Raw genomic sequence first — 13,915 nt, 5'->3', positions numbered from 1 at the left:
GGGCACGTGGGGCTGGTGCGGGAACTGGGAAGGACGAGGAGAAGCCGGAGCACCGGGGCGCACAGGGCTGGCGCGGGAACTGGGAAGGACAAGGAGATGCCGGGGCACTGGGACGTGTGGGGCTGGCACGGGAACCGGGAACGACAAGGAGATGCCAGGGCACGTGGGGCTGGTGCGGGAACTGGGAAGGATGAGGAGAAGCCGGAGCACCGGGGCGCGCAGGGCTGGCGCGGGAACTGGGAAGGACGAGGAGATGCCAGGGCACGTGGGGCTGGTGCAGGAACTGGGAAGGACAAGGAGATGCCGGGGCGCTGGGACGTGTGGGGCTGGTGCGGGAACCAGGAAGGACGAGGAGGAGATGCCGGGGCGCCGGCGGGTGGAAAGGCTGCGCTGGGGCTCGGGGAAGGCCTTGCGGCGGTGGCCGGCGGCCGGGTCTCCCCATGGCTCTGCCAAACCCGCGGCGGCAATTCCCGCGGTGACACCCGTCCCTCTGGGAGGAGGCCGCGCTCGCTGGGTGCCTCAGGCCGGCCCCTGCTGGATACCGAAGCGCGGCTTGCGGGCCACGAGCCTCCGCCTGGGCGGAAGGGAAAATGCCCCCGCGCCCCCGCGCCCAGCGCCGGTGAAAGCTTTTCGGGCGGGAGGCGACGGTCTCGGCTGCGCTGCTCCAGGACGGCGTCTCCCTCGGGACGGCAACGGGACGGCGGTTCCCTGGGGGAGGAGGGTGATGCACAGCGGCTGTGAGTACAAGCGTGGGGGCACGTGGGGCGTCTGCGTGTGGTTGGGGGCTGCAGGGGGGGCAGCGGGGCCGGATCGCCCCGATGGTGCCCGAGGGGGGAGGGAGGTGCCCAGGGAACGGGGCGGCGCAGGGGGGAGAGCGGTGTCCCTGAGGGGGACGGGGGGGTGCTCGGGGCGCTTGGGGTGCCTGGGTGCAGGGAGGGGGGCGCCTGGGGGTACAGAAATGGGGTGCAGGGGATGTCAAACAGGTACAGGGCTGGGGGTGCCCAGGGGGAGCAGGGATGGGGTGCAGGGGTGCAGAGGTGCAGAAGTTCAGGGGTGCAGGGATGGGGTTCGGGGTGTAGGTGTGCAGGGGCACAGGGATGGGGTGCAAGGCTGCAGGAGTGGGGTTCAGGGGTGTGGGGGGTGCAGGGGTGCAGTGGTTCAGGAGTGCAAGGATGCGGGGGTTCAGGGATGGGGTGCAGGGGATCGGGGTGCAGGGGTGCTGGGGGTGCGGGGGTGGGGGGTGTGCAGGGGTGCAGGGGTCCAGAGATTGCGTGCAGGGCTGCAGGAGTGCAGGGATGGGGTGTAGGGGTGCAGAGATGGGGTGAAGGGGTGCAGAGATGGGGTACAGGTGTTCAGGAATGGGGTGCAGGGCTGCAGAGATGGGGTGCAGGGGTGCAGGGGTGCAGGGTTGCAGGGATGGGGTGCAGGGGTGCAGGAACAGGTTGCAGGGGTGCAGGGATGCAGGGGTTCAGGGGTGGGGTTCAGGGGTGCAGGGGTGGGGTGCAGGGGTTCAGGAATGGGGTGCAGGAGTGCAGGGGTGCAGGGGTGCGGGGGTGCAGGGGTGCGGGGGTGCAGGGGTGCAGGGGTGCAGGGGTGGGGTGCAGGGGTTCAGGAATGGGGTGCAGGAACGCAGGGGTGCAGGGGTGCAGGGGCTGACCCGGGCGTGCCCTGCGGCGCTCCCTCCCCCCGCCAAGCGGCGGCGGGGTCAGCGCGGGGAGGGTGACACTCTGGTGCGGGCTCCTGCTCGCCTCGCTGGTATGGCGGAGCGGAAGCGGAAGGCGGCGGTGGGGGGGGCGGTTGATACCCTCTTGCCGCCGCCGTCGCGGTGCCTCGTCGCTCGGTGGCGGAAAGATGGCGGCGGCCATAGAGTGAGCGGCGGCGCCGGCACCCTGCGGCCGGGCCCGAGCGGTGAGCGCAGCCGGGGCCTGCGGGGGCCCCGGGCCCCTCAGCCGCGGGGTCCCGCTCCCCGGCGCCCTCTCGCACCCCTCGGCGCCCGGCCGGGCCCCGGGGTCCCTGCGGGCCCCTCGGCAGGCAGGTGCGTAGGGTCGTGTCCGCCCCCCGCCGCCCCGGTGCCCGCTCGGGCCGCCCCGCTCCCGCCGGCCCTGTCAGGCCGCAGCGCTCCCGTCGCCTCCGCCGCGCCCGGCGTCCCTGCGGCCCCCTCCCCCGGCGCTGCCCCCCCGGCGCTGCCCCCCCGGCGCTGCCCCCCCGGCTCTCCGCCCGGCGCCGCGCGGTGTCTGCCCCCAGCCGCTGCTCCGAGGCCCCCTCAGCCCCTGGCGCTCCTGGGGGCTCCCCCCCATTTTCCTGGGTGCCCCAGTTCCCTCCCCGCTGCTGCCTCTCTCCACCTCTGCCCAGTGTTCTCCCGTGCTTCCCCCTCAGAAGGCGGGTCCAGCCCCCCCCGGATCCCTTAAACACCCCACTTTCTCTCCCCCAGCCTCAGCAAGCAGGTCCCTCGCTGCCCTGCATTCTCCCCCGGTCTCCGTGGGGTCCCAGGGCATGTGCGTGCTCTCTCCCCAGCAGGGTGAAGATGAAGTAGTGCTCTGATCATGGACCATGACGCTCCCACGATCAGGCCCCGCCGCATCCAGAACCAGAATGTCATCCACCGCCTGGAGCGCCGACGGATCAGCTCGGGCAAAGCCGGCACCCACTGGCACCAAGTCCGCGTCTTCCACCAGAACGTCTTCCCCAACTTCACCGTGGTCAACGTGGAGAAGCCCCCCTGCTTCTTGCGAAAGTTCTCCCCTGATGGACGCTACTTCATTGCCTTTTCCTCTGATCAGACCTCCCTGGAGATCTATGAATATCAGGGTTGCCAGGCGGCAGAAGACCTTCTGCAAGGCTACGAGGGAGAGATCCTGGCCAACGGCAACGACCAAAGATCTGTCAACATTCGGGGGCGGCTCTTTGAACGCTTCTTTGTCCTGCTCCATATCACCAACGTGGCCTCCAACGGCGAGCACTTGAACCGCGAGTGCAGCTTGTTCACAGACGACTGTCGGTATGTGATCGTCGGCTCTGCTGCTTACCTGCCTGAGGAGCCTCACCCTCCCTTCTTTGAGGTTTACCGCAACAGCGAGTCTGTGACCCCTAATCCCCGGTCCCCTTTGGAAGACTACTCCTTGCATATCATAGACCTCCACACAGGTAGACTCTGTGACACAAGGACATTCAAATGTGACAAAGTCATCCTGTCTCACAACCAGGGCCTGTACCTCTATAAAAACATCTTGGCCATTCTCTCTGTGCAGCAACAGACTATTCATGTCTTTCAAGTAACACCGGAGGGTACTTTCATTGATGTGCGGACTATCGGCCGCTTCTGCTATGAGGATGATCTCCTGACTCTGTCTGCGGTGTATCCTGAGGTGCAGCGGGACACTCAGACAGGGATGGCCAACCCCTACAAAGAGCCCTTCATAAACTCTTTGAAGCACAGGCTGCTGGTGTACCTGTGGAGAAGGGCAGAGCAGGATGGAAGTGCCATAGCAAAGAGAAGGTTCTTCCAGTACTTCGATCAGCTGAGGCAGCTCCGCATGTGGAAGATGCAGCTTTTGGATGAGAACCATCTATTTATCAAATATACTAGTGAAGATGTGGTCACGCTGCGGGTGACAGATCCTTCACAGGTATTGCCTGCCTCCTCAGACTGTTTATTGTTTTGGGGCAAGTGCTCCAAGAAGGTAAAATGCCGTGAGCTGCATTTCGTAGCTGAGCCTGTGACTGTTCAGTGGATAAGTTGTTTAGGACTGCTGTACTTCATTCTTGTGTGAGCATTTGATGCCTCTGGTATCGAGTAACGTTAGTATCTTTTTCTCTCATAATTTCATCACTTTCTTCTCAGCTAGATAGGAGGGAGGAAAGATCTTATGGGGTTATCAAGTCCTCTTTCTCCAGGGATCGTTTCCTGTGCTCAGAGATGCTTTAGAACCCACTTCTCCTTCCCAAATCCCTAGATGATTTTTTTCTTTTTTTTTTCTAGCTGCTATTTCGTATAATATGCTTATATTGTAGAGGTACTCTCTGTCTTTTTACATGTATCTTAGAGCATATTTTTCAAATATAATAGTCTTCATTTTTCCCTGGTAGAATTACCTTTTCTTTTCTGCCTGCATACTTATGCTTTCAAGCTTCTGTCAGAGATAGTATTTATGTTCTCTTGAAATTGGAGTAGCTACTCTTAAATCTAGCTAATGTGCCAATTGCTTCTCCTTTCAGTTTAGTACTAAGGAAATCAAATTAGAGCAAATGTAGCTTAGTCAGTGTTGGGTCCTTCCAGATGTTTCACCAGCCTGCAGGCTGACCATCTCTTTTCACTACTATTAGAGACGTGATCATTTTTTGATCTCTGTGAGACTGAGCAAGATCACATTCTTTTCTTTTTTCCTTTTTTATTCCTTTAATCCACTTTTATTTTGTTCAAAATATTTGACAAGAATTTCTAATAAGTCTCTAGTGCTGCTTGTTGTTCTGATTTGTTTCTTAGATTTTTTTTTTTTCGTACCTTCCTCTTCTTCCCTATCTTTGTCAGTTCCTGGACTTAGACCCTAGAAGAAATGGACAGTAATTCTTTGGAAGTAATTTGTAGAATTAGTCTAATTCTTACTGGAGGATGACTGGGTGCTTTTTCATTTTTCTTTAATGTTTTACATTTGTTGGAAGGGCAGTAACTTTGGGAGAGGATAGGTGAGGCATAATCTAATCAATTTTACCCATCGATATAAAATTAGATTGCTATCAGAAAGATGTCAGAGCTTTGTGAAAGTGTCTTGCAGCTTTTTGCTTGCTGATAGTATCCTGGGTAACATCCCTGACAAAGGCCTGGAGCCACCCCTGTGAAAATGTATGTGGTAGACTCGGCTCAGCTCTCTGCTGTGACTACCAAGGCTTTTGTGCCTCCTTTGCTGCAACAAGTTCTTGACTTGCTTCACCTGAAGGTTGCTTTAAGATGCAGATTGTGGTTTGTTTGCGGCATTCCTCAGGTGGTGTATTTTCTGCTGGAGGAAAAGCATCTCATTTCCTTTCTCTTTCAGGAGATGATTCCAGATGTGGAGCAGTCTCCAAAGACCTGCCCAAGTTTAGGCTTTGTGATTTGTTAGGGCTTCCTGAGGAAAACTTGTGTGGGGGGGATGTGGGATTCTTCTGTCCTAATCGAGACAGGGCTTGTGCTGTTGTACAGGAAAAGGAAGGGGACAGGTTCCCTGTGTGTGCTCTCCTGGGTAACCGTTACCTCTGCCTCTTTCCACAGCCTTCGTTCTTCGTTGTGTACAACATGGTGACCACAGAAGTTATTGCCGTATTTGAGAATACATCTGATGAGCTGCTGGAGCTGTTTGAGAACTTCTGTGACCTCTTCAGGAACGCCACCCTGCACAGTGAGGCGGTCCAGTTCCCCTGCTCAGCTTCCAGCAACAACTTTGCCAGGCAGATCCAGCGCCGGTAAGCCATTCGGAGCATGCTTTGTGCCATGTAGATACACGCTCACCCCAGTCGGCTGAAGGCCAGTATCAAATAACAGTGGCAGCCCTGAGAAAACCCAGCTCCTTTAGCCAGTGGTGGTGCAAGGGTCTGGTTCATATAAAATTCATCTTGCAGCCTCATGCATTGATTCTGTATTTCCCAGTGTCTGTTTTGTGACAGGAAGAAAAAAAGCAATGGCAATCCAGCATTTAGAAGAAGGAGAAGGAATTTTAAGGGAAAGATATCGCTGGCTCTCTTTGAGTGGTAACTTCCCCTGGAGGTTATTAAAGCAGCACTGCCCAGTAGTTTAAAGCCATGCAGATAAGAATTGTCGAGATGCCAGCATCACCTAAATGGATGTATTTTGCCAAGTGGCATTTTCCAAACTTAATGTACATCAAATTGTGCTCTGTAGCGTTTTCTGCAACATCAGTGAAAAGCTTGTGATTCTTGTTAAACTCTGCTGTAAGAAAGGGAACTGATCTGCCTAGAGCTATTGTGAGAGCTGAGCAAAATATCAAAGTAACCAGGGTTTCTAGAATGTGTTTTAACAGTCAAACATGGCTTTCATAAGGCAGTGTGTTATTTCCCTTGGAATATATTTTTATGTGACTCAGGGTGTCTTGTTCTTCCAGTGACTGTTTGACTTCCTCCTGGCAATCACTTATGGGGATGAAGCTTCTGTTGGTTCCAGCTTGATGTAACATAGTAAGAGGAAGTTGGCTTTGTCTGTAACTTTCTAGAGCTCCCTGTTGGGAAATCCACATTGCTTAGGGGGAGGGAGAGAGCAAGCTTGCTGCACGCACCTGAAGAGCAAGTCCTGCCTTGTGTTAAAATAGAGGAGAATCTTTTCACCCCCTTGGCTATAAGGGCCTGTAGCAGGAGTGTTTATCCGGTATAGCAGGGTATAACAGTGCTTTGTCCACAGTGAGCTGGCTTTTGACTGAGTATTTCTGGTCTAAGGGGAATGCTTTACTGTCCCTGATGTATGACATTCATGCTGCTGATCTGACTGTTCTCAGTTCTGGAAAGCTCAAATTTTATTTGGAAAGAGAAATCCAACCTGTGTTAATCCATTCACCAGGAAGAACTTTCAGCTCAGTGTAGTGTCTGAAAAGCTTGAGGCTTCCCTTCAAGGTTCTTCCCATCTAAGGTTTCTCCCTTTACGCACTTTAAACAGTGGCTAGAGAGAAGGGGATTCTCGAGTCAACCTTAAAGGCTCAACTGTTACTGCAAAACCCTCTGGCTTTTGCTTATGCTTTTTCCAGGCTTCATGATAAAACTTGGATTGGCTGATAAGCTGTTAATCCATCTCTCCCTGTATCTGATCCTGCTGATTTCCTGTACTGCAGAGCAGCTGGGGCCAGACCTTGTGGATAGACAGGATCTTGTCCTTCTGTCAGTTTGGGCTTTCAGAGCAGAAACAGTAATGATGAGGGAGGGTATAAAGGTCAGCAGAATTGGTTGATGGTTGAATCAGTGCGATGCATCTTTGGAAATGAGCTGTTTTAGTTCTTACACTGCTGCTGTTTTCCTTTCCCTAGCTGTTTTCCTCTTTAGTGTATTTAAGCTCTGCTGTTCACCTGTGGCCTTTGCAAGTAAAGCCTGTTCCTTGGTTTGCTACAGGTTCAAAGACACTATTGTGAATGCCAAGTATGGAGGGCACACGGAGGCCGTGCGGAGGCTGCTGGGCCAGCTTCCAATCAGCGCCCAGTCATACAGTGGCAGCCCCTACCTTGACCTCTCCCTTTTCAGCTATGATGACAAGTGGGTGTCAGTCATGGAGCGGCCCAAGACCTGCGGTGATCATCCTATAAGGTATGAAACGGGCCAGAAAGCTTTATGTGAGGAGAACAGTGTGAGAGTAACTCTGAGTTGCCTCAGCCCCATGATATCAAATGTGCAAGAAGGGGCAGCTCGATGCCTTTCTCTTCTGACATGCCTTGACCAGAGGGTTTGTTTGGGCAGTCCCGGAGAGCTTGGCCTCTCTCCTTGCGATAACTCTTATTTTGAATATGTGGAAGGGCTCCTCAGGTCATCTGGTTGAGCTGCCTTGGGGAAGATTTGGGTAGTGAAACCTGAGCCTTTTCCATGTGAATACTCTCATTCCTCATCTTCTTATAGTCCAACCTTTGCTATTGAGTTGCAGGGTCATATGATTCTGGGCACCTGCTTTCCTGTGCTGGAAGGATCTCCCCTGAGCGCATGGGGATAGCTGGCATTGATGATCTGGTTTGTCCTGTGAATACAATAGCAGCTGGGCTAGGTGTTATTCAGAATGCTTGTGGTATTGATTTAACTATTTTCATGCTTTTGTTGTTTACAGTTCTCACCCTGGGAGCTGTAGTCCTCTTCAATCCCCTTCTTTCTGTGATCTTCTTTCGGTAGTAGGAGTTCAGCCAGATGTAAGGGATGTTCTGTGTCTTTTATCTATGTCTTGATGCTGGCAGCAGGAATAAGGTTTGCAGTGCTTCTTGCAGGAGCACCGGGACCGTTTATTCCTGTTTGTTGGCTGCAGCCATGGCCACAAGAAGTACCAGTTAAGAATCCAATGTCTTCTGCCTGAAAGGCTCAAAGGCACTGAGTTTTCCAGGCAGAAGAGTCTTTCCAATTATAGTACTGGAAAAGCAGAATGAACCTACGCTCTAAAACAGAGAGAGACCTTTATGCCTAAGTGCTTTGTATAGTGACTGCCCACATGTGAAGGGCTCAGCCAGCCTAGGGAGACTGTCCTGGCCTGTTTCCCAACTTTATTTTCATCAGTGCATTCTCAAAACCTGGTTTCATGTCTCCCCTGGCCCTGCTTCAGGTGGCAGGAAACCTCTGATTATTCCTGCACTCCCAATTCCCAAATTATGTATATTTAATTGATTTTTCTGTCTGTGTGATTTGGTTTGATCTCCAGCTCCTATGCAATCTGCAGAGAAAAGCCTGCCCTCTCCCCCTTTTCATGCTTGACGTTGAGAAAACTCACGGGGCGGCATTTGTCTGCCAGCGCCAACCTGTGTACAGCTTCCACAGACAAAAGGGAGCAAAACCGCAGTCATTTGCTGCGGTTACGTCTTTGTAGTAAACAAAGCGAAGTGCCACCTTCCCTCCCTCCCCTGAGCAAACCGGCATTTCAGAACCAATGCTTTTAAAGCTCAAAGCTGTGCAGAGTCAATTAGGACTTGAATAGGGCCTCAGAGCAGTGAGGCTGTTGGTTTTTGGAAAGTAAAGAGAAGATAAGGCACTAACCTTAACCATTCAGTAGCTGAAAGAGTGCTGCCGTGTTTCTCACATGCAAAACAAAGGGTTTAATAAAATAATGCAGCTGTCTGTGTTGTGACTGGAGAGCTTGGAAATGAGGGGACATAGGATTTGTAATGTAAGTCCAAGAATGGGCTGGAGTGCAAAACGCTTCAGCAACTAGGGGTGTTACAATCTGTATGTAGTTTCCTGGCATGACATGTGTGATTTGCAGGCCTCCATTTTACACAGGAGTTTCAGCGCCTCTGTTCGCTGCGTCCTTTTAACCCTTACTGCCTTTCTGCATCCCGGAAGGTTCAGCTGTCGTCCCTGGTTACTTGAGAGGCTAATGGTTGTTTTCTCTCTTTTGGGAAGGACTTTAGGTTCCCCATCACTGCCATCTTCCAGGGTCTTTTCAGGAGGCTTGAAGATAAATTCACTGGGTGAAATGATGGGACTTGTGAGGAAGAGGCTTTAACACAGCCTTACCTATAATAGGGGGGTCTCTAAATTCCATCTAGGTGGCTAATAAGGAGCCATTTAACCAAAAAATTGGTCTGCAGATGAATCTTCCATTTTCATATAGTTTGAAAAGGCTGGTCTTGCTGTTTCTGTTGACATACAATTTTATATTTTGGTGCCTAATTTATCCTCAGAGTGAGAGCCCATGGAAATGGCCTCTGATTGCAGAGCACTTTTAAAAATAGATTTAAAAATACCAAACTGAGCACATCTTTGAGATTACAGGGAGCTTCATCTTGAGCAGTAAATTATTGTGAATTGGGGAGAGAGAGGAGCTGACCAGGGGCTGTGCTTTATTTAAAGAATGATCCTCCACATACATAGCCCTGCGTAGGAGGGAAAGGGCTTTTTGAAAAGCCAAATACCAAGATTGTGACTCTCTTGCTGGGCTCTTGTGTGTAATTTTCAGACAGGCCTGGCTGGCACTTTGATTCAGAGGAAGGGAGAGGAGAGTGGCCCTCCAGGAAGAACATGAGGATCTCAATAGGCTGTGTTGTTAAAATGTGGAGTATGTCTGCTCCTGAAACAGCATTGCCTCTATCTGTCATCACCAGTTCTATCAGGCTGAGAGCTGAGTGCATCGTATTGCTAGTGGGGGGGAAATGCGCTCTGATATTAAAAGCATTCTCTGAATTAAAACCGGAGGAAAATTCAAAATACAGCTGGGAGGCAGAATGATGATTTTGTGCCTAAGATTGAAGGGGGCAGAAAACAATCTAAGGAACTGAGCTAACTAGAAGGTGAGGACTTGAGTCCTGTCAGAGCCCAGCTGCTTTGTGAAGGTACCACATCCCAGGAATCTCCACCAAAGTCTTGGGGACAGTGGGGTCTTAAGAGTCCCCTGTTCCTACAGCAGTGAAGAGGAATAGAGTTACCTGGGCTTAGGACTATTATGCAGAGTGAGGCCATCCTCTAGTATGCAGGGGAGGTTCAAGAAGTGAAGAGATTTCTAGATTTGTCTCTCTTCGGTGCTGTTTGCCTCATCCCCTAAGCAATGTTCCGTTCTTGCTTAAGCTGTGTCCCAGAAGTCGCCTGTTCAGAGACACAAATGAGCTTCCTCGGACCCACAGGCAGGTGACAGCAGAAGGACACATCCATTTTTCATTTTATCTGCCCTTGCTGTGACTGTCTGAGCGCTGTCCACTAAGTATTTCCTGCCCAGGCTATCTTGTTGATGTTTTTTTGCTGGAAATATGAAAGGAACAGCAAAGCCTGGCTTGAGCTGAGCTAACCTGTAAAGTAGAGTTTGGTACCCTGGAGCAGAGCTGGATCCAGCAATGTTCACCTTCCTCTTCTGAACAGGGATGTAGCAAGGCACAAGCGCAGCAGTGTGAAGCCTACCTCGCAGCACTAGGAGAGGGGAAGGATGGGTTACAGTTGGAGAGAAGGCCATAGCTAAGGGAAGTGAGCTCAGTTCTGTGCAGTGTATCTGCCTTGAGGATTAAGGGGAGCTGCTTGCATTAAGAGAGGATGGAGAGGCAGTGCAGGTGGGGTCTGGACTGAACTTCTTATTTCTTGTTGTGAAATCAGCTGAGTCCACCAAAATGAAAGGCAGAGTTCTCTCACTGATGATACTAAAATGAAGTCAAGTTTTTTTTCTAGACAGTGGAAAACTAGCTCCCCTGGGAGGGACTTTCCTGCGTAGCCAAGAGCCAGACCCCCAGCTGAGGATCTCCTGCCTCTGGGGGAGTACCAGAGATTTAACAAGGCACTTGTCGCTGTTTGTGAAGAGCCCAGATGGCAAAGTCAATAGTCGGGAACAACCATAATTGACTTTCTCTTCCTTTCAGATTTTACGCTCGTGATTCTGGCCTCCTGAAGTTTGAAATCCAGGCAGGACTCCTGGGGCGACCTATCAATCACACAGTGCGACGCCTGGTTGCGTTTACCTTCCACCCCTTCGAGCCCTTTGCCATCTCAGTGCAGCGCACTAATGCAGAGTACGTGGTTAACTTCCACATGCGGCACAGCTGCACGTAGTGCTAAAGGTGGCCGGGGCAGCTGCTCTCCTCAGGTCTGGGCCTCTGCCACAGACACACCAAAGCCAGACACTCACGCCTTCTAGGAAACCAAACCATCGCTCATGTCAAGAAAGCTGACCTGGGAGCTCCTACCAACCAGCATCTTGCCGGCCCATCGGCTGTGGAAGGCCGATCCACTGAAGTTAGGCCTGTGAATGTTTCTCCTGATTCCATCCATTCATACTGCAAAGGTTTCCATTGCATTAAGCACTGTTGTTGTTCCCTATTCTTATCGATGAACAAAGCGTAGCTGAGATTCCTGTCTCGGTTTCCCAGAGGCACATCCGTTTTCCTCTCCTGTTGTCTGTCTTAGGATGGCAAAGATGGAGCTTTGCAATGCGTGGAGTGCTCCCTTCTGCACTGATGCTCTTCTACCTTGTCGAGACAAACAGCCTGTCTTAGAGGGAATGGATATAAGCCTTGGTGGGGGCTTAGAAATATAGCTACCCATATTTGTACGTTCAGTATTACTAGGGAAGTGAAATCCTGTTCTCATTCACACAATCTCCTCACATGATTTTAATATGCAAGAGGTTAGGAAAGAAAGGTCTGAGAAATCACTGGAATTAGGAGAGATGAGGTGTTTTCCTGACTCTTATGCAAGTCACTTAATCTTTGTGCCTTAATTTCTGTAAAGCCCCTCAGTGAAAGGTGGTGTGTTAATACCAGAGAGCCAGGGCAGCTGACTGTGTCTGCAGTGTATGAGGAGGTGGGCACAGCAGAAAGATGGGTGGCTGAGAGGGGTGTGGGGAGCAACAGCAGCTCCTTCTCCATGCCAAAGGACTTGTCTCTGCAGAGAGGGAGCATATCCTTGTGGGCATCTGCTGATTCTGCTGCTGAGGGGAAGGGAGACCAAGCTGCTGGCACCATCCTGCGTATTGGCCCTGTGAACATGGAGAATTAGTAGCATTTGGGTTTCCCCAGAAAGGAGGGAGGAGACCCGAATTAATTTGCATTGCTGCAGATTTGCAGTTGAGTTCGTTGACTTAGGTTGCTTATGTATCCCTGTTTGATATGCTGTTCTCCATGAGAACCTGATTTGCTGTGCCCAAGCTTCAAAGCACAGCTGGCTGGTGCATCATATTTGGCTTGATGCAGACTGGACTGCTGCAGCATCTGTGCTGTCTATAAAATAAGCTCCTGGATGTAATCTTGCATACCACTGTGGGCTGGTGGGAATGCCATCCTGCCCTCCTCTGTTAAAAGTGTGGTTTTTGGTTGTTGATTAACACTTGAGTTTTGCTGCATACAGGTTGGTTTTAGGACTGCATGCTGTCAGTCAGTGCAGCCATCCTAGGGAATGCAGGGTGCTCAGCTGAAAGCACTAGGAAATTGGTGCTTATACACGGGGAGACCCTTACTTGAAAGGACCCTGTTGGTGTCTTGTTTGGGCCGAGATTGGTCCAGCTGTGGATGATGTATTGTGGCCACATGCCTGAGAAGAATGATCTTGAGGTCATGCATTCATTTTGCATAGTATTGGACTTGAAAATAACTGGACTTGAAAATAACTTGAAAATATATTTGTTGCTGGTGCCTGGATATGGCATAAGTGTCTGACCTCGTAATGGGGAGGGCACTGGGGTCCTCGTATCAGCCTTTAGTCTCTGTCTCATTGCATGTCTCTCCTCTCCTGGCCTTGCTAAACTTATTTCTAGGGCAAGACACCATCTTTCACTGCTCTTTCCCTGGGGTTCGCCCTGTTGGTTTCTCAGGTCTGTCAGGAACAACTTCAGGTCAGAAGACTACTAATAGAGGGGGTGTCAGGCCACGCATGCTTTTAGCAACAGGTTTCTCTCCATCTAATAACACTATATGTCAAGGTTTTAGGTTTTTCTTCTGTGATCTGTTCTTCAAATACATTTAATTAAAGCTCCAAGTGGGGAATCATTTGCACATTATAGATCATGGAATTACCTCCTTCCTGCACCACTCTCGCATATGCTCACACTTTTAGTATGAGATTTTTTTTCTTTTCCAGAGCTCTCAGCAGCTCCATCCAAGATTGGTTTTACTCCTTGGTGTCACAGTCTGGGACATCAGTGCTTACTAAAATAGCTGTTAGGTTTCCATTTAAATTTTTTTAGGTGGAAAAAATATAAATCAGTTCAACATTTTTGCAGTAGGGGCTTTTGCCAGATTCAGGCTGTCCTGTGTGAAGCAGAGAGCGTGGCACAGATGATTGGACTTGGGGCTGAGAGACAAGATATCTGTTCCTAGCTCTGCTGCTTAAATTGTTCTGTGACTGGGGGCAAATCACTTCCTGTTCCAGCTGGTGTTTTCTTCTCTGTAAATGAGGCCAAAAACATATTTTCAGCTTTTGTAAAACACTTTGAGATTCATGGATAAAAAGTGCTGGATAAGTGCTAAGTATTTTCTTATTATGTTTGCAGACAAACTGATTGATCATTCTGAGTACTAATTGCCTTGGAGTAGCATTGCAGATCCTCTGGCCATGGCTGCTGCATTTTATATCTACAACAGAGTTAATTTTCTTACAGAAATGTTTTGAAAGAAAAGTCTCTCATGCTTGAAATTTTGATTCTTTTATTTAAGAAACAAAAAGTGTGTGTGGTGGGGAGGGTGGGTAGAAAGGGACAGATTTTCTACATGATATTTTTACTAGGCTAGGATGAAGATTTGTTAGTAAAACAAAACAAAAATGGAATAAACAGAATTTGCTTTAA

General features: G+C 50.8%; 1 protein-coding gene across 3 annotated transcripts; it reads left to right on the top strand.

Moving 5' to 3' along the window:
- Nucleotides 1–1,964: 1,964 nt before the first annotated feature.
- DET1 (DET1 partner of COP1 E3 ubiquitin ligase) lies at nucleotides 1,965–13,915 on the top strand. Of its 3 annotated transcripts, XM_067305666.1 has the most exons (5): nucleotides 1,965–2,035; nucleotides 2,518–3,626; nucleotides 5,246–5,436; nucleotides 7,084–7,275; nucleotides 10,998–13,915. In XM_067305666.1, exons 2-5 carry the CDS (start codon nucleotides 2,544–2,546, stop codon nucleotides 11,185–11,187), a joined length of 1,656 nt encoding a protein of 551 aa, XP_067161767.1. In that variant the 5' UTR covers nucleotides 1,965–2,035; nucleotides 2,518–2,543; the 3' UTR covers nucleotides 11,188–13,915. The 3 variants fall into 3 exon arrangements, with proteins under 3 accessions (XP_067161767.1, XP_067161768.1, XP_013814044.1); XM_067305667.1 differs by lacking the exons at nucleotides 1,965–2,035; nucleotides 10,998–13,915 and adding an exon at nucleotides 6,093–6,165 and having other exon boundaries at nucleotides 2,431–3,626; nucleotides 7,084–7,149; XM_013958590.2 differs by lacking the exons at nucleotides 1,965–2,035; nucleotides 7,084–7,275 and having other exon boundaries at nucleotides 2,431–3,626.

This window comes from Apteryx mantelli, chromosome 15 (assembly GCF_036417845.1).
Source record: "Apteryx mantelli isolate bAptMan1 chromosome 15, bAptMan1.hap1, whole genome shotgun sequence".
Classification (NCBI taxonomy): Eukaryota; Metazoa; Chordata; class Aves; order Apterygiformes; family Apterygidae; genus Apteryx; species Apteryx mantelli.
Note: the sequence above shows the minus strand (reverse complement) of the source record. Positions and strands in the feature narration are given on the sequence as shown.

Bases quoted from the DNA above. Each gene is read 5' to 3' on its own strand.
- DET1 (XM_067305666.1), top strand. From the start codon at position 2,544: ATGGACCATGACGCTCCCACGATCAGGCCCCGCCGCATCCAGAACCAG. The intron at 3,627-5,245 runs GTATTGCCTGCC...CTCTTTCCACAG, and splicing joins GGGTGACAGATCCTTCACAG to CCTTCGTTCTTCGTTGTGTA. The intron at 7,276-10,997 runs GTATGAAACGGG...TCTTCCTTTCAG, and splicing joins TGCGGTGATCATCCTATAAG to ATTTTACGCTCGTGATTCTG.